This window comes from Otolemur garnettii, unplaced genomic scaffold, assembly GCF_000181295.1.
Source record: "Otolemur garnettii isolate 467f Iridium unplaced genomic scaffold, OtoGar3 scaffold00008, whole genome shotgun sequence".
NCBI lineage: Eukaryota > Metazoa > Chordata > Mammalia > Primates > Galagidae > Otolemur > Otolemur garnettii.
The window spans coordinates 31,229,654-31,248,703 of record NW_003852403.1 but is presented as its reverse complement, the minus strand read 5'-3'; the positions used below and the strand labels follow the sequence as shown (position 1 = coordinate 31,248,703).

The 19,050-nt window shown below is 38.0% G+C and overlaps 1 protein-coding gene across 2 annotated transcripts in view; it reads left to right on the top strand.

Moving 5' to 3' along the window:
- PRKG1 (protein kinase, cGMP-dependent, type I) overlaps nucleotides 1-19,050 on the top strand; it is a 1,243,017-nt gene that overhangs the window by 1,093,811 nt on the left and 130,156 nt on the right. For both annotated transcript variants that reach the window (XM_012801440.2, XM_012801439.2), the window contains exon 8: nucleotides 15,079-15,144. In XM_012801440.2, the coding sequence (XP_012656894.1) occupies nucleotides 15,079-15,144 (66 nt within the window). The remainder of the gene's footprint in view (nucleotides 1-15,078; nucleotides 15,145-19,050) is intronic.

Below are 19,050 nucleotides of genomic sequence, written 5' to 3'. Positions count from 1 at the left end.
TTTTCCCTGCAGTTTTTGGCCGGGGGCTGGGTTTGAAACTGCCACCTCCGGCATATGGGACCAGCACCCTACTCTTTTGAGCCACAGGCGCCACCAGCACTAGGCTGTTTTCTCACGTTTACTTGCATATTCTTAGCATAATTAACCCTGTTAAGTATTATTATTTTCTTTATTTTTTTTCTCCCAAGAACATTGAAAATCGGACTGTCGATCACACAGCTCATCAGTGACACGTTTGGCATTTGAACCTATGTGAAGTTGTTTCTGCTCTTTTAATTACTATAATCTACTATGTGAAGATTTCCTATGATTCAATGTACGTGGCATGCACCTTATGTGATTAAAACATGAAAAAAATCATTATGAAGAGAAAATGCTTTCCAATTAGCCATGAAATATTAAAAAGAATCTCAAAGCAAGCTTAAATAGTATTTTTATGTACATACATGGATACCTATGTGAACTGTCTATATATATATATGCACACACACACAAATGGTAGCTTAACCTTTTGAAAGATCCAAAGTGCCACCGTAACAGTTATTAAGGGTTTTAAGAGGCAGATGTCCCTGCTGAGAAAATGCCTTCCTTAGTTTGTCATCTAAGTTCCTCTGACGGCTGCCAGTGAAACAGGGGGAAAGGTAATGCTGTAAGTGACACTGGAGGATACTGTGCCCAACTGTTTTATTTGCTCTGTCTGCGAAACTGGGATCACTTCAGCATCATCAGACTAGACCAGCATCAGTCAGCTCTAGCCCTGATCTCTGCAGATGATTTAGGTGTGAGAGTTTACGGGTGGTCCAGGGATGAACAGCAGCTAATAACTACACAGTCCACACCCAGGCCTTCGGGGAGAGCAAAACACCTCAGCAGCCTCTCTACCCAGAAATTACTTGTAAGAGTTCATTTCTATCATTTCATATTTTATTAAAAAGATTTATTTTGTGGAATGTAATTCAAATACATACATAATATAAAATTAAAAAGGTATGAAAATAATTTTTCATGCTTCCTTTGTCCTTTAATCACACATCCTTTTCCCTGGATGTAATTGCTTTTTCTAATGGATTCAGAAAAGAAGTGTGCATTTTAATATATGCTAATTAGTGTGTGTATTTTACCCCAATGTTGGCATATATACACACAGTTCTGCACCGTGACTATTTTGTTAAGATGTCCTGGGGATGATATATGTATAGGTTTTCTTCAGTTATTTTAATGGTTTTTAAAGATTTCCTTTTATTTAAAAATAATGTATTTACAAGGTACAAGAATGTATTTAATCAATCTCATATTGACAGATTATAAATATCCAATCTTATTATTATACACAACACTGTAACAATATCCTTTTAATGTCATCATTTCCCAAAAGTATAAGTAACCTTGTATAGGATGAATAATTGCCAGAAAAATATTAATAAATAGTGCTGGATTGTTTAAACATTGTGCTATGTTATATTTCTACCAGCAGTGTAAATATGCTTTGCACTTTTTTCATTGTACGTGAGGTATTGTATACTTACTATGTTCAAAGAGGCAACCCTACTCCTATAATTTCAATAGAGATTGCCCTCATATAGGCTCTCTGTAGTGGCTCTGTGCTGGAGACAGTTTCCTGCCTGGGCCCTCAGACTGTCCATGGCATCCTTTGAAATCTTCATGGAGGATATTATGGCCCCCAGCTCGAGGAACTCTGTGCAACTGCAGAGTTGCCATTGTAGGGATGCTGCCAAAGCCCTGTGATCACGACTTTGTGCCTCTGGAGTAGCAGCCTAAGTGGGCCAAGCTGCACCCAGGCCCACTTGAGCCACAGCTCCTCCTGAGATGGCCCACGAATGCTGTGCCAGGATGTAAGGAGCAGACATCTGAGGGGGTGTAGGGTGGGGAGTGCTGAGATCCTGAGAGTGCCTCTCTGGACACCTTGCCTTCAAAGTCCTGCTCTGGGCCTGTGATGGGAGGGAAAGCCTGGAAGATATCTGAGATGCCTTTGGAACTTTTCCCCATTGTTTTGATGAATGGAATCTGTCTTCTTTCTATCTGATTAATCTTTTTTAGCAAACTGTTACTTGGCTACGACTTTAGTATTCTCTCCAGAACTTGTTTTTCTGTTCTTTATGTGGCCAGGCTGAGAGTTTTCCAAATCTTTCCACTTTGCTTTTGTTTTAGTCATAAATTTCACCTTTAAATTATGTCTCTCATTTTACCATAAGCAGTGAGAAGAAGCCATGCGGCTTAGAATTATCTGAGCAGAAAAGATGTATCACTCTTTACATATCACTCTCTAAATCCCCAGGACACAGACACCATTCAGCCATGTTCTTTGCCACTTTATAACAAGGATGACCTTGACTCTGGTTTCCAATGCCTTGTTCCTAATTGGTTTGTGCAACATCATCAGAATTGCCTTTGTTGTTCGTATTCCTACCAACATTCTAATTGTGATCCTATAAGTGATCTCTTTAGAAGATTAAATCTTTCCCTAATGCCATTTTCTGATGAGCTCTTGCCAGAATTGCCCCTAACACTTAATTCATTGCAATCTCGGCCTTTTCTAGCCTGCTTCTCAAAATTCTTTCAGCTTTTACTCATTACTCAGTTTCACAGCCTCATCTACATTTTCAGTTCTTTATTATACAAATAGTTCCAATTCTTGGCAATAATATTCTATCTTAGACCATTTCGTGATGTTAGAACACCTGAGCCTGGGTAGTTTTAAAAGAATAGAAATTTATCTCTTCTTCTCATGGTGGCTGAGAAGTTCAAGGTTAAGGAGCCCACATCTGGTGCCGGCCTTGTTGCATCCAGTGGTGGAGGGGAAAAAGCAGAAAGGCAAAACACACACGCACGTGCAAAAGAACGCCAGAGGGAGCTGAACTTGCTTTTATAACAAACCCACTCCTGTGATAAAAAGCACATGCCTGTGACCATGACTTTAATGGCCTCGTATTCTCAGCACCTCTTAAACGTCCCATCTCTCATCACTTTCACACTGGGGATGAAGTTTCCAGCACATGAACTTAGGGGAATTTATTTAAACTGTAGCACACCCTTCAAATAATGTGTCTGTTTATATCTTCTCCTCCTTTAAACTTTTCTTTGACCTGTTTTGTTACAAAATTATAAGTATCTCTATATGAACAGTAGACTAGACTGCCTGATTTATCTTAATCCATATTATTTTATGAGGTATGATGCAAAAAAGAAAAACTATAGATATAAGAGGAAATTGAATGTATTTGTATAATTAAACAGGTCCCTGACTATCTATTATGTTATACTCCAGATTCAATTTTTTAGAGTTTGTAAAAGATTCAAGTAAGATTCTTTATTCTCTTCTTTTTTTCCCCTTAAATTAAAATATCTCTAAATCATTCAGAATGACGATAACTAAGAAATACAGTAACGACATAAGACCTAAATCTGTGCTCCTAAATACTAATTTAAAAAAAAACAGAGAACGGCAAACTGTTCCTTCCACCTGAAAATCCTGTCATGAAAGATAATTCATTAAATTTGTGAGGCACTGCCAAAGAATTTAATATTTGAAGCCCAAGTACAGGGTAAATACCTTTGTACTCTAACGAGAAAGAAACTGGAACTCAGCCTTTTCCAGTGATAATTTGTTATACCAGGAACAGTTATCTGTAGTGACTAGACAGGAGGAGCCAAAGTTGTCCATTACATCTTAACATTGGGGTAATGAGTTCATTCAAATCTGGGATCTGGAAGAAGTAGGTTCTGCTGTGGGGTCTCAGTTCAGCCAGTGTCTAAAAGGGAACACAACAGAAAAGAGATGGCAATACACATCTCTCCGCAATTGCTTTTTTTAATCTTTCATTTTCCCTAATTCTCCGCACTAGGTTGGAACTTGATGAAATTATCAATGTTTGGCCATTTTCAAAGACACCAATTTTATTTGGCTCAATCTAGTAAATTGTCTAAATTCATTGTCATTGAAGCATGCCCTAGAATATGAAGTTTTTATGTCAGATAAAAAATTCATTATCCTATCGACCTAGCAGAAGTAAGGAAAAAAAAGAAGGTGAAAATTGAATTCTTCCAAATTCATCACTTTCTTTTTAGATATTGTGCCCTGCCATGAATACAGATGAAGAGGATATTCATTCTATGGGAAGTGAATTAATACAATCAAGGGGCGTATGCACCCATGTGGCCAGGAAGAATAAACTTTGGAGTTACTTTATGGATAATACTTTTAATTTTTCTACCTAGAGAGTCATTTTCTTTTAGGTCATGTCAAGAGTCCCTTTTATTGATGAAAACTATAGACTACCTTGGGTGAACTCCAGAAAGTGAATCAGCTTTAAATTCGAGTCCACGTTGATCACGAATTGATCTATATCTTAATAATACATTGCCTTTTATACATTTTGTTTTTTCACTACTCCTATATTTTACATTATAGAATTCTTAAAGGCAGAGATCATATTTTTGTTGTTGAAAAATTATGTTTAATATATACATTTCTTAACACATAAAATGGCTCTATAGTAGCATTTACTTTGGAAGGTGGAAAGGCCATCAGTATTCTGAAATTGTTAATCCACATTTGTTTTCTTGGAACTTGATCATGGCACATAAACTATTTCCTCTAATTGAGCTTAGGGTTTCCAACTAATTCTTAAGATTTTAATTAAGGTGGTAAAGGAAAGGAGATTGAGTTAGGGAATCTCTTTAAAAAGAAATCCTTTAGACTAGTCTCCAGGCTTTGGAGGATGTGCTCTTTCCTTTTTTGTTGGCCTCTCCAGCCCTTGACTTTCTTTACTCAACCCTGCATTCCATACTTGTCTGAGCTACAGCAAGCCCGCTCCCGTATCAGTGCTATTGTGTTTATTGCAGTCACACATTGCTCACCAACGGGGATATGTCCTGAGAAATGCATCATTAGGTGACTTTGTCCTTATGCAAACATCACAGGGTGTATGTACTCACTCAAACCTAGATGGTATAGCTTACTGAACACCTAGGCTATGTGCTACAGCCCATTGCTCCTAGACTACAGGCCTGTGTAGTATCTCACTGTTGTGAACACTGTGGGCAATTACAACATCATGGTATTTGTGTATCTCAACATATCAAAACAGAAAAGGTACAATAACTACAGGGTGTCCATAACGTTTGTGTGCAAATTTAAAATTGCACACTACTTTATAGCACACGAACTTTATGGACACCTTGCATATGATATAAAAGGCAAAAAGGGTCTTCTTACCATGAAAGGAACCTGTAGGATTAGACGTCGCTCTGGGTGGGTGAGTGACTGGTGAGTGAATGTTAAGGCCTAGGACATCCCTGTACACTGCCATGCCCCTAGGCTACACTAAAGGTATAAAAATATTTTTTCTTTCTTCAATGATAAATGAACTTTAGCTTATGGTCATTTTAAACTTTCAGACTGTTTTGTAAAAATACTTAACTATGGCTGTGATTTGCAGCCTGAGATGCAGCTGTGAAATTTCTTTCCTTCTTTATCACTTCACAGAGCAGAAGATTCATTCTCAGCATAGATCTTTTCAAACTTAGCATACAATGTTTTTTCCTTGTCCTTGTGAAGATGAGAACTTTCACCTTTTCATTCAAAGAAAGCACTTGATGGCTTCTCTTTAGCTTATCAGAAGTGACAGCATCCCTGCTCTGGCATTTGGTAACGGAGATGGCTACTAAGTGACCACGCCACAGGTAATGCAGATGGCCTGGAGTTACTGGACAAAGGGAATGAGTCATGCTGGGGAGATGTGGAGCAAGAGAGAGTGGGATGGCACGATATTTCGCCACGTTATTCAGAACACTGAGCAATTTAAAGCTTATGAAGTGTTTATTTCTGGAATTTTCTATTTGATATCTTCAGACTGCTGTTGACTGTGGGTAACTGAAACTTTGGAAAGTGAAAGCACTAATTGGGAGGAGGGGCCATTCTATAAATAATAAAAAAATAGCTGGGCATTGTGGCAGGCACCTGTGGTCCCGCCTACTTTGGAGGCTGAGGCAAGAGAATTGCCTAAGCCCCAGGAGTTGGAGGTTGCTGTGAGTTGTGATGCCACAGTACTCTATTGAGGGCAATAAAGTGAAACTCTGTCTCTAAAAAAATAAAAAAATAAAAAATAAAGAGTTTGGAAGATATCCATCAAAGTCTTAATGTGGGTTATGTCCTGATATATGATATAATAGTATTTTCTCTATTTTTCCTATTTTTTGTTATTCTATTTTTTTTTTTTTAATTCCTATGTAGAGATCAGGAGTGGTGGCTCATCAGAGAACTTTGGGAGGCCAAGGTGGGAAGCATTCCTGAGGCCAGGAATTCAAGATCAGCCTGGGAGACATAACAAGACCTAGTTTCTAAAATATATTTAAAAACTAAGAAGGTCTAGTGGCATGTTCCTGCAGTTCCAGCTACTCAGGAGGCTGAGGCAGGAAGATCACCTGAACCCAGGGATTCCAGGCTACAGTGAGCTATCATTATACCATTGCATTCCAGCCTGAGCAACAAAGTGAGGTCCTGTCTCAGGAAAAAAAAAAAAAAAAAAAAAAGAAAGAAAGAAAAGAAATCACACACACATATACATGTATTATAGAAATCTTTCCCATGTGAAAAAAATAGTTCTTATTCCTTAATGCTTTTGAAGGACCATGGAAGTTTTAATAAATGAGCAGGAATAGAGGATTCTTGGAGGGGTGAGCTCCATGTGCATGAGCACAGACATAATTTTTTTTGTTATTACTGTAGTTTTGGCCGGGGCTGGGTTTGAACCTACCACCCTCAGTGTATGGGGCTGGCACCCTACCCACTGAGCCACAGGCACTGCCCCAAGCACAGACATAATTGGTGGTGGGCATATTTTAAGGAAATTTATCTGTCACAAGTGCAGCAGACAAGAGTCAGTATAAATGCCTGGAAAAGTGGTAGGTCAGATAGTAGAGGACTTTGAACTCAAAATGAAACTGTTAAAAGTTTTCTTTTTTGAATGTTTCCTTTGATAATTCTTGTGCATTGAGCTAATATGACTGGATTTATATTTGAAAATGTGTGGCAAAATGAGCTCAGGATTAGAAGAAGGAGAGAGTAGCGGTGGTGGGGGATCAGTTAGGGGGCCAGATCAGTGATCCAGGGTGGAGATGGTGAGGGCCCAGAGCAGAGCTGTGCCTTTGGGAACGCAAACCAAGGGTGGGTCTGGAAGACAGACAAAGATAGAACCACTGTGACCATATACAGTGAGGGAGAGGGCAAAGTAGAAAATCAATTTTTTGAGCTGAGGCAAATGCAAGATTGCTGATGTCATTAACCATTTTAAGAAACCCAAGGAAAACAGTGGTTTTGAGGTCAGGAGAAAATGAGTAAGGTCTGAACTGGGGGTTGCAGTGAGACTTCCAGTCTCCTAGGAAAGAAAGAAAAGTTAGAGAAGAAACATTGAAAAACATTAATACAAAACTAATAGTTGATGGAATGGGGTTATGTGTTTTTTTCCCAGTGAGAGAAGTCAAAACTAGAAAAAAGAAAGAAAACAAAATTTTGGACAACACAAAATTTTGGACAACTGCCTATGTTTCAGTGGACTAGGGAAGAAGGCTCAGGATCATAAATTGAGAAGCTGATATCAGAAATGAATTGGGGGTGGCTCCTGTAGTGCAGTGGGTAGGGTGCCAGCCACATACACCCAGGCTGGCAGTTTCGAACCCAGCCCATGCGTGCTATACAATGACAACTGCAACCAAAGAATAGCTGAGTGTTGTGGTGGGTGCCTGTGGTCCCAGCTACTTGGGAGGCTGAGAATAGCTTAAGCCCAAGAGTTGGAGGTTGCTGTGAGCTGTGATGTCACAGCACTCTACCAAGGGAGACATAGTGAGACTCTGTCTTAAAAAAAAAGAAAAAGAAAAAGAATTGGATTGATTTTCTATAGAAATGTAGGGAAGGGGATTTCACGGGAGAAAGTACGTGTTTTCAAAAAGGCTACTTGATTTCTAGGTGTCAGAGGATCCTAAAATAATAATGATGATGGTGATTAGGTTAGCTAACTTTTATTAGTCGATTATTCTGTGTCCACCATGGTTAGAAGTCATGTAACCATTTGCATGTATTAATTGATCATATACTTAGAATATGAGTTTTTTTAGAATGCTGGAGGTAAAAAATTAATCTTACAGAAGGAAAAACTAGAACAGAGGACCTAGAGGCTGAGAAGGGTAGGAGGAAGATGGGGTAGGGAGAGATTTGTGAAAGGATGCCACATTACAGCTTAGAAAGGAGTGCTAGCATTCTGTACTGCTGTGGATAAATATAGTTAACAATAGCGTATAGAGTTTCAAATAGCTACAGGGATATTGAATCTTCCACAAATGTTTGAGATGCTGGACATGCTAATTACCCCGATCTCACCACTATACATCTCTGTGGACCCCATGAATATATACAATCATTATTTGTCAATTAAAAATAATAAAATAATCATCTTGAAATACCTTTGTGGCTAGACTCAGCGAATGGATCGATGTGAGTTTTTCCCAAGACATAGTTATCCACTGCAGCATCCAATTTTCAAATGGCACAGTCAGATTCGTCAGAAACTCTACAATTCTTGTTTATAATTAATTCATTACTATAGTTGCATTTACTGTGGCTCTTTGCTGTTTGTCATATCTTATCAATTTTGCCTATCCTATTTGTTGTGGTAAGATTGCCTTTAATTTGGAGATGAAAAAGATTTGCTTTGTCTTTCATTAACTAAACTTAACTGGGACATTAAAATCTTGCACAAGACAGAGGATGAAGGGCTCTGCCTGGGGATTTCTATAAAGCTCACAAGCAATTGAGTAGTGTCAGTTTCCCTGAAGGCTGGCACTGGAGGAGGGCTAGGACTCTGATGACAACAGTCGTGTTGCTTCAGAGCTGAAAGGGGAGAGCCCCTACTGCTAACTACTTTGCAAGCGCTGTGTTTCATGTGGCCTGTCAGGCTCTGCATTTGTTCCCCTGAGGTACCGGTGAACCATAGAATTCTCTAGTAGCCATGAGACACCGGAGAACCGCTTCAGAACGAGAAGACTCCATGTAAACCCTTCCTATGGATTATTCAGATACTGACAGTGACTCCACGTTGGGATACAGTGATGATGAAGATTCCAGTGATGAAGTTCAAAGAGTATCAGAGTCAGTGCACAGAAAACTATATTTGCAACTATTTAAGCATAGTTTTCATGGGCTATAATGTCATTGAAAGGAATTTCTAACTTTCTCACAAATGCTTAAAAAGAGGCCACTACTAAACTGCATAACTGTGACTGTGATTATTCGTTAACTAATAGCAAATTTGTGAAAATATTTGTTAATCTGCCAAACCGCAGCTACTTCTGCATTAGTACATGCTTATTAATTGGCATGCTGAAATCAACTGATGCACAGATACAGGCCTGGATGAACATGAGATTTTATTTTGAAAGGCAAGGTGCATGATATACCTGGACTGTTATGTGAATACATACACATTCCATTATTTTATATATATATATATATATAAACCTAGTGTGCTGAATGTTCAGAGGCAATCGGTTTGTAGTGATGGAAGTTTTTAATTATGTAAATTGGGCATTCGCTTATAATTTTAGTTATAAAGTTCTCTTGTGGTGAATGTTTAATCAAAATCTCATATATTCTTCTATTAGAAATTATTAAACACCTTGATGTTCTACATGTAAAAATGAAAGAAAGCAAGCTCAATTAAAAAAAAAAATTAAACACTATCCTCATGTCTTTTTCCCTTTCCTCTTGTCTAAACCAGTACTACAGGGAACCCAGGCTAACTCGGAAAGTAATTCTGTGTGAAACAAATGCATGACAACTGTGCCTTGATGGAATTGAGGTTAAGAACATGGAGTTGTAATGTTGAGACCTCTATAATAAATGAGTGTGTAATATTTTACATCTAAATTCAGCTGATACTTGCTTTTACCATGGTCTTTGGATCGACAAAAGAAATGAACATAACAAATCGCAATATTGTCGACTTTTATCAATAATAGCCTCTCATTAGAAGTTTATACTGTTTCTCCTAAAATGAGAAATTAATGCATATAATAACACTAGTATTGACATATGTGTATATACACAGGCATATATAAGCCTATAAATATAACATATATATATGTACAGAGAGGGAGAGGGAGAGCCAGCTAGCGTTTTATCTCACAGGAGCAGCCTCTCTGCATAAGAAAAGTATTTCTAGACACTTTCATAGGAAAGAATAAAGACACGAAGCACCTTAATAGTAGAAATAAAATGAGTGTAATGACAACATGAGTTTGGCATCCAGTGAGCTTGTCATTAAATAATTTCCTATTGTTATGTAACACTGTTACAAGCAACATAACAGGCACATAGTCATAGATAGAAATTCTTATAATTTAAGAATCAAAATGACTCATCAGATTAGTTTTACAATTGGACACCCATAAATACATTAGTGCTGGTTTTGTTAATAATTAAATCTGTTTCTCATAGTGATAGAGACTTTATGACTACTTAGTGATCAGAAGTTATTCTGCATTTTTAATGCATTTAGAATTGTTATTGGATTAAAATCTGATAGCAGGGGATATAAGCAGTGTACTGTTGTGGAAAGAACATGACTTTGGGGACAGCCAGATCTGTGTTCAAATTCCTGGGCTGCAACTCAGCAGCTATGTCTGACTTTGAATGTGTTACATAATCTCTATCCCCATGAGTGAATCTAGAATAAAATAACTACCCTTTGTTGTGTGTAGTAAACAAAATGAACTGCGTAATATGCTTTCTGACATAGACTAGATGCTCAATAAATGATAAATAATTTATTAGTAATAAATTTATTATTTAATAAATAACGTTTTTCCTCCAATGCTATGCTTTTTAGTTTTAATATATATCACTTTATGAGGTTTCTAATAGTCCAGTGACTGAGTTCAGCTTATACTTATAAACGATCCTTTCTAAAATAAAATATGTTCCATGTCTATTGACTAATATCCCACTTTTGATCTTCAATTTTTCACCATCTGTATCTTAAAATATCCAAGTGTGTCCTTTTTGTTGCAAGGAAATGGCATTTAATTTTAAAAGTGTATCCAATTTAGGCCAGATAATACGATAAAATTGTAAAGTAGTAGAAATTTATGATGAATACATTTTTAAAAGTCAATGTGTACAAAACTATATTCAAAAAGAAGCAATGAAGTGTATATATATATTTATATTTATATTTATATATATATAAACTTTTAAAGACCTTGAGTAATTTCTAAATAGCCAAGATAAAAAATACTATATTTTAGAAAGAGCTAGAGTTAATATGATTCTTTCCATAAAGCTGTGATGCTTGGGGTGGATTTTGTTTGTTATTGTTCTGTATTTGCTTGTTTCTGACTAGCAGTAATTTGTAGTAACTTATACCGCCATGAACAGCATCCTAATGGTTATGTGGGGACCCAGTGGGCACTGTGGAGGTTTTCTGCCTGTTTGGTTATTTCACCAATAATTCCCACTTAGAAAGTCATAATGAGGCTTGGTGCCTGTGGCTCAAGTGGCTAAGGCACCAGCCACATACACCTAAGGTGGCGGGTTTGAATCTAGCCCAGGCCTGCCAAATAAGAATGACGGCTGCAACCGAAAAATAGCCGGGCGTTGTGGCGGGCACCTGTGGTCCCAGCTACTTGGGAGGCGGAGGCAGGAGACTCGCTTGAGCCCAGGAGTTAGAGGTTGCTGTGAGCTGTGATACCACAGCCCTCTACCCAGGGGGACAGCTTGAGGCTCTGCCTCAAAAAAAAAAAGGAAAGTCATAATGAAGTGAGAATACATCCTTTCCTTCTGTGAAGCATTGCGACTATGCCCTGTTTGTTTCTGGGTAGAAGTATTTTATAAAATACCAGACAGAGCCTCCACAAGGATGGGCGTGCTGGTGTGGGAGACAAGAAGAGTCAGACGCTGGAAGGACTAGGACAGCAGAGCACACTTCTTTCTAGGCACCAGGCACTATGATGGACTTATCTTTGATAATCGCATTTAATACCACACATTGAGTGGGTACTTTTATCATTTCTATTTTATAGATGAGGAATTTGAAGCTTTCCCACAGCTTAGGAGTAGTGGAACTGGGTTTAACACTAAGATAGTGTGACTCCCAAACCTGAACTCTGCCTTATAACCCCAGGGCTCAGCAATAGGCTAGTAGGCATCCTCAAACTACGGCCCGCGGGCCACATGTGGCCCGCCAAGGACATTTATCCCACCTGCCAGGTATTTTTTGCCACTGCTGCCTGTCCTGCTTAGCAGCCGACTGGTCCTGGAGCCTGCAATCTGGCCCTCTCATGGTCTGAGGGACAGTGAACTGGCCCCCTGTTTAAAAAGTTTGAGAACCCCTGGCTAATGCCTGTTCCATTCCTACAGCACATGCTTACAAAACACCTTTTTTTGTGTATGTCATTTGGGATAAAATAGGGAACAAAATTAGCCACAGTCCCTGTTGGGAGTGGAAGGGCCGGGTTCCCTGGACCCAACTGACCTGGTTTGATTACTTGGCCCAACTAGAAAGTTCAGCTGAGGCATGGTGAGAATCAATAGTGAAAGTAAGCTGCACACACTTCAGTGTAACAAAGAGAAATTTTATTTAAGAACAGAGAGAAAGTGTAGAGCACTTCTGTAGAGAGTTGGAATGAAAAGAGATAGTGGGACAGAGGGAGAGATGCACAGGCAGTGCCAAGGTATTAACACCCTCATCCTCTGCGTTCGAGATTGGCTGCAGCTCTTTCACTGGCTTCTCTGCTCCTCCAGGAATTGTTGCTCTTCTGTTGCTCATTGATTATTGGCCTCCTCTACTAGTCATTGGTTACCAAGATTACCCCATATCCACATTCTTTTCTCTTTTTTGGTGAGAACTGCTGATTGGTGAATCTTCCCAGGAGGCCTCCAGAGTTCCTCGTTCAACAGGCCAGACTTTTATCTATTACCCTCGAGTCCCCTTCCTTCACGTCCCTTCTGAGTCCCTGCCCTCGTATTACTTAGTGAGAAGGAGATAGAGTCATTAAGCAAATGATCACACAAATAAATGTATAAAATACAAATGGTGATAAGTGTCCTATGGAGAGGTATGTAGGGCCATGAGAACAGATAGATAGGGAAAGGGCCTCATTCATTCAGGATGGCAGCCACCAGGAAGGGGCAATTCAGCTGAAATTTAAGGAGTAAGTAGGAGTGAATTAAATAAAGGATTGGAAAGGAACTTCCTAGCCTAGGGAAATCATGTTTTAAAGAACTCATGGCAAGAGGAGACGATGTGTGTGGAAAGCCGGGCGGTTTGACTGGAAGGCACAGAATGTGAGGGAGGCACTAAGAGCATCATACTGGCTGTTCATGAGACCATAGGAAAAATTGGGAGTCAGAAGAGAATTCAGCATAGTTGGTGGATGAAAAAAATATATAATAATTGATAGCGTTTAAAAAAATAGGGCAATCTGTGAGAAATAAATGAATAAAAATGTCACTTAGAAGAGAAACATGACAAAAAATCACCTGAGAATACTTTAAAAAAAAATGTCAAGACCCAGATGAAAACAATTATGAAATCCTATTTAAAGGCATGAAACTAGATCTGAACAAGTAGAAAGTCTTGCCATGGTCTTGAATGGAAACATTAATATGATCAGAAAGTTCTTATGATATCAATATACAAATGTAGTATAGCTCTACCAGAATCCCAAGGTAGTTTTTTTGTTTTAGAAGTTGAAAATGTTTTTTCAAAGCCTATATGAAATAATGAATGCTTAAGAATATCATCCATATATTTCTCAAAAGTTATAAGTGCTCAAGAATATCATCAAGCTATTCCTGAAAAAGAATTTTAGCCGGGGGGAACTTGCTTTACCAAGGTCTAAATACTAATAGCTACTGTAAAGCAACTGCAATCTTAGCACCAGTGGAAAACAAAGACCAGAGATAAAAATCACAGAGGTCAGAAGTGTATGTTAGAATTTATATTTTCAAAATATAAAAATTCACTAAGAACATCTTTATTATCAGGACTTCAAGAGACTTATTTGAAATGTGATGTTTTGTGACTTTTCCTCTGAGCCCTCCAGAATTACTTTTATAGATAATATAATAATACATTTTTAGAGTGTATTGTTATTCCTATATTGTTTCCTGTGTACCTAGCTAAGATATTTCAAACTTATCATCAATTACATTGCCTTAGATATTTTGTTACTTTAGGAAAAAGAAGACATTTTCAAATACAATTTAATGTCACCATGACAGTGGTACTATTAAATTTTAATAGCCGAAAATGAATGGTGAATGTCTACTTACCAAATCCACCTTTGACTACTGGATCAAACACAAGACTCCAGGATAGTTATTCAAAAGGTTAGGAGGTTGATAGATACCCAATGACATGATGAATTTAATGGTTCTTAAGAGACAGTATTTACATATTTCAATTGGTGTGACTAAGATTTTTCAAATATTTTTGAAGAACCATAAGCTTTGACAGAGATGAATAATTGGATACCATAAGTTGGCAAAATATTCGCCACATAAAAACAAGGTCTATGAAATAAGTAAATAATTCAAATAGATCCATTGTTCTCAAGGATGTAATGACAAATTCATATACACATGAATTAGATAATCAGTTTCTAGGACAATAACTTTAAATCCTTAAAAATATTTCATCCATTCAGGTTGATTTGATCTTTATCATCCAATTAATCCATTAATCCTTCAAAGAACAACATGGATTACGATGTAAAATTTCAAGTAAAACTTTAAATTTGAAAACTTTATGATTTTAAAATTTAGATTGTACAAACTTTAAAATTATCCATTAGATTATAAGTGTAGGATTTGTATGATCAGTGACAAGGGTAAGGTGGTTCTTCATGAAAAAGAGGTTTTTGACATGGACAGAGCGTAAACCTGGAAGTGGATAAATCAGAATTGTTGCATAATTTAATGTGTGTTCTGAATCAATCACAATGAATACTTTTCTTTGATATTAAAGGTTATTTTACTTCAACGTCTCTATTTTTTTCCTATAGGGAAGATGTGAGAACAGCAAACGTAATTGCCGCCGAAGCTGTGACCTGCCTTGTGATTGACAGAGAGTAAGTGCATCGTTTCATTATGCACACTGCACGTTCCTATCAGCAACACACATAAGTGCCTGGAATTACACATCATTTCATGGCCCTGTTAAGACTTGTATTCTATCTTTTCATTTTGAAACGAATTCTGTACTCGCTGCTCGTTCCCTATTATCCTTGGAAACGGCTGGCTCTTCCATTCTAGCTTTGTGATCTTCAACAAGGCACTTAATTATTATGAGCTTCAGCTCAATTAACTCATTTGTAAACTGGGGATAATGCAATATCATGGGGATATTTTGAGGATTAGCGAGGACATGCGAGGAAAGCATTTATCCAAATGCCTTCCCCTCAGGAGGCACTCAACCAGTGCTAGTTATTTTTGAAAAGTTTTAGAATCATCATTATCTTTGTTATGATTAAGAAATGGACTGTTATGTGAATATGCTTAGCTCTTTCATTCTCTTATTTCCAGGCTTTTATGATACAATTATTTCAGGAAGATACTTTGGGAGAAAGCATTAGTTCTAGACTTAGACATACCTAGATGTTTATTTGATAAAGCCAATCCCGGTTTCTTTTTCCAGTTCTGGCTTGCCGTTTTCATTACATGAACACAGTAAGGGGCAACACAATCAGATTTATGACTCTGCAAGAACACGGCTAAAATGAATATGTACTTCTTGGAAATAGTTAACCAGAATTTTTCACATTGCAATATATGTGGATAAATTTATCAGAAAAGCCAAGTGCCTTATCCAAGGAGAAGAATTATAAAACCCCATTTTAAAGGAGCAGTTGTAGTTGGAATAATAGGCAGTGGATATTAGTGTGAAAGGAAGCTGCAGGGCCAGTTATCACCAGCCTAGAATGATAGAGTTGACAGCAGAGCTCAGGTGATCTGGGTAGAGAAGGATCCTACTTGAATCATAAACCTCACATTGAGAATCATAAACCTCCATGCTGGATCACTAGAACCAGAACAGTGCCATACCCGCAAAATGTTGGTAACATTCATGAATGTTTCTCAAAAAGAAATTCTTTGGTTCTCGGGAACAACAATTGTCCTTTCATTCTTTCTTTAATTTAACTTACATTTCCTTGAGGACCCACCATGTATGAGGCATTGTGCTAGAAGAATCAAAGGACCAGCATAGCTGTTGGTTTGGGGATTAGCTTCTAATACAAATGTGGCACATATAATAATAACCATCATGCCAGGCAGAAGTAAGAAGAGTTCAGAATGAATTTGCAAATCCGGAAGAGGGAGTGACTACTTTAAAGGAGAATCAGGGAAGTGTTCACAGAAGAAATGGCTTTTGGATCTGAAAGTGTAGGAAAGGCAATATAAATAAAGTGAATATGCTGAGCAATACTTGTAAGGAAATTGTCACCGTTTCAATGGTTGGAGTGAGGCTGTGGAAAGAAGAGGTGTTGTATCAGACAAGTTCACAAGCGTGTTGGGGCTGGGTCACTGAGAACACTGAATGTTGGCATAAGAGCAACTCTGACACTTTTAAGTAGTAAAATGGTATCACTGTAACAATGTATTTAGTAGACTAATCAAAGAATTCAGTGTAAGATGAATTAGAAGGAAAGATAAGAGGCAGTATAGCTGAGAATTAATGTACACAATTATGATCTAATAAAAAATAAATTAAAAAAAAAAAAGAGTCTAAATCCAGTTGGGGATTATGAGACCATTTACAGGAGGAATGCCTACGAATGAACAGGTAAACCCAGAGGCCTAAGATCTGAGTGAACATGAAAAGCAAGGGAGAAATTAGGGATGTAGGTGGAATAGAAAAAATGCAGAAGGAATATAGATGAGTCCGTTTGGTAGGCACAGCGGTAATCCATAAAGAATGTAATGGATTTAACTTACAATATTGGCTGCTCCTGAACAAATACCCTGCAGGAGATGGGAAATGTGGGACAGGGACTTTTGTTAGAGTTAACTTAAAATTAACTTAAAAATTGCCTACACATAGTTAACAACTAAAGCTATGACCCAGGATGGAATCGCAAGAGAGAATTGAGAAGATAAAAAGACCAAGGTCAGATCTGGGGCAATCCTTTCATTTATGAGTTAGGGAACGAAAAACCAGTGAAAAATAATGAGATGTTAACAATCAGAACAGCGTAGGGGACCTCGGAAACCATGAGCATGTTTCATGAGAAAAGAGATCATCTCAGTGTTACGCGTAAAAAAGCCACGAGACATGCAGGTAGAAAAAAGGGCAACAGGTTTAGTAACCTGGGAGAAAACACTACTGAGGTTATTAAAAACATTACTGAGGTTATTCAGGTGGTAAGAACGGAATCCAGATTACAAAGTGTGAGTGCTTGCAAAGAGGGCGAGGGCACTGTGCCCACAGGACGTTTCCTTTCCAGAAATTTGGACAGAGAAAGGGAGAAAAGGAAGAGGGAAGGAGCATGAGGCGCTAGTAGGGATTCTGAAGAATTTCCTTATGATGAGTCTAGAGTATACGAGTCTCCAGGAAAATGGAGCAAATGAAATACTGAAGAGAGCATTTGATGGAAATAGGGTCCCAAGACCCCTTTGCCTGCTCACCCTGGCAATGGAGGTCCGTTCCCTGGCTGTGGCAAATGCACCCTGCTTTGTAAGTTTTCTTATTTTGTAAGCCTATCTTTCTCTTCTTTAATAAACTTTGTTCCATGCTTTCCTTAAATAAAAGAAAAGGAAAAGGCTTGTCGGAGAGGAGATTCTGGGGAAACGAGGAACAGTTACTTAGCATGCATTTCTATACCTATTTTCTTAAAATGGTGAATGGGGGAGGTATAAAATTTGTACTAAAATGTTGAGATGTAGTTAAGGAAAGTTTTGGGAACTTAGATGGACTTAATCTTGCCTCTAAAGCATGAAGCAAGGACATCTGCAGAAGACCGAGAGTGGGGCTGAACATTGTCAGCTGACTGTGGGTGGATGGGTCATCACAGCAGCTTACATCCCTACAGACGTCTATAATTTATGAATTCTCACATCTATGAGATCCCTCTTGGAAAGTAGATAGAGTACTTTACAGAAGGGGAAACTGAAGCTCATTGAAGCTTAATAACTTCAATTTCATGTTAAATGGTAGAGCCCAGATTAATGTAACAACAGAGAACATTACTGGGTGGGACTTTGTGGGTCATCCAGTCTGACTCCTGCATTTCATAAACTTAGGTTGCAAAAGGAAAGCAGAAAGTCACATCAACACACTTGCTTTTGCCCTCATCATAATTTTATTTTCTCTCTTTTTCCAAACCTAGTCATATATAGTGAATAGGTGTTGTCAAATGAGGCTCAATACTTAACTCTTGACTGCAACATTTAATGAGAAAATTACTTAAATTCTGAGTTCTAGTTTCCCTGTCTTCAAACTGCAATAATATTACCCAAGTTATAAAATTAGTTTAAAAACCAAACAGTTTAACATACATAAAAGTCTGCGCACAGCATAGCACATGTAGCCAGCCCTTAATAACCATGTCTTCCCTCTTTTTACAGAAGGCATAGGATGACCTTGGATTTAGTGGTTTTTCTTTCTGATCAGAGTGAGTTTCTTTTCAGCGATATAGAAAGACAAGAATGGTGATAGAGATCTGGGTTTAAGCACAGCTACAGAGAAGGTAGCTTGAGAATCTAAGAACTCACTGAGTCTAGCTCTACACCCTTAAGAGAGAGGCTGGGCTTCCCTCTAAATGTTGAATTCACAGCTTAAAAAAAAAACAAAAAACAAAAAAAACCTGTAACAGGAAGGATCCTGTCAAAACCCTGCTGCTTCTGCCTAATTTATGGCCAATTAGAGGAGTGCCAGGGCTTCATCCCTTGCAAACAGATGGCGGACATGAGAACTGTCAACAAAAGGAGCTTCCTTCACAAATTTACAAGCAAGGTACCATGTTACATAAGCCGGGGAT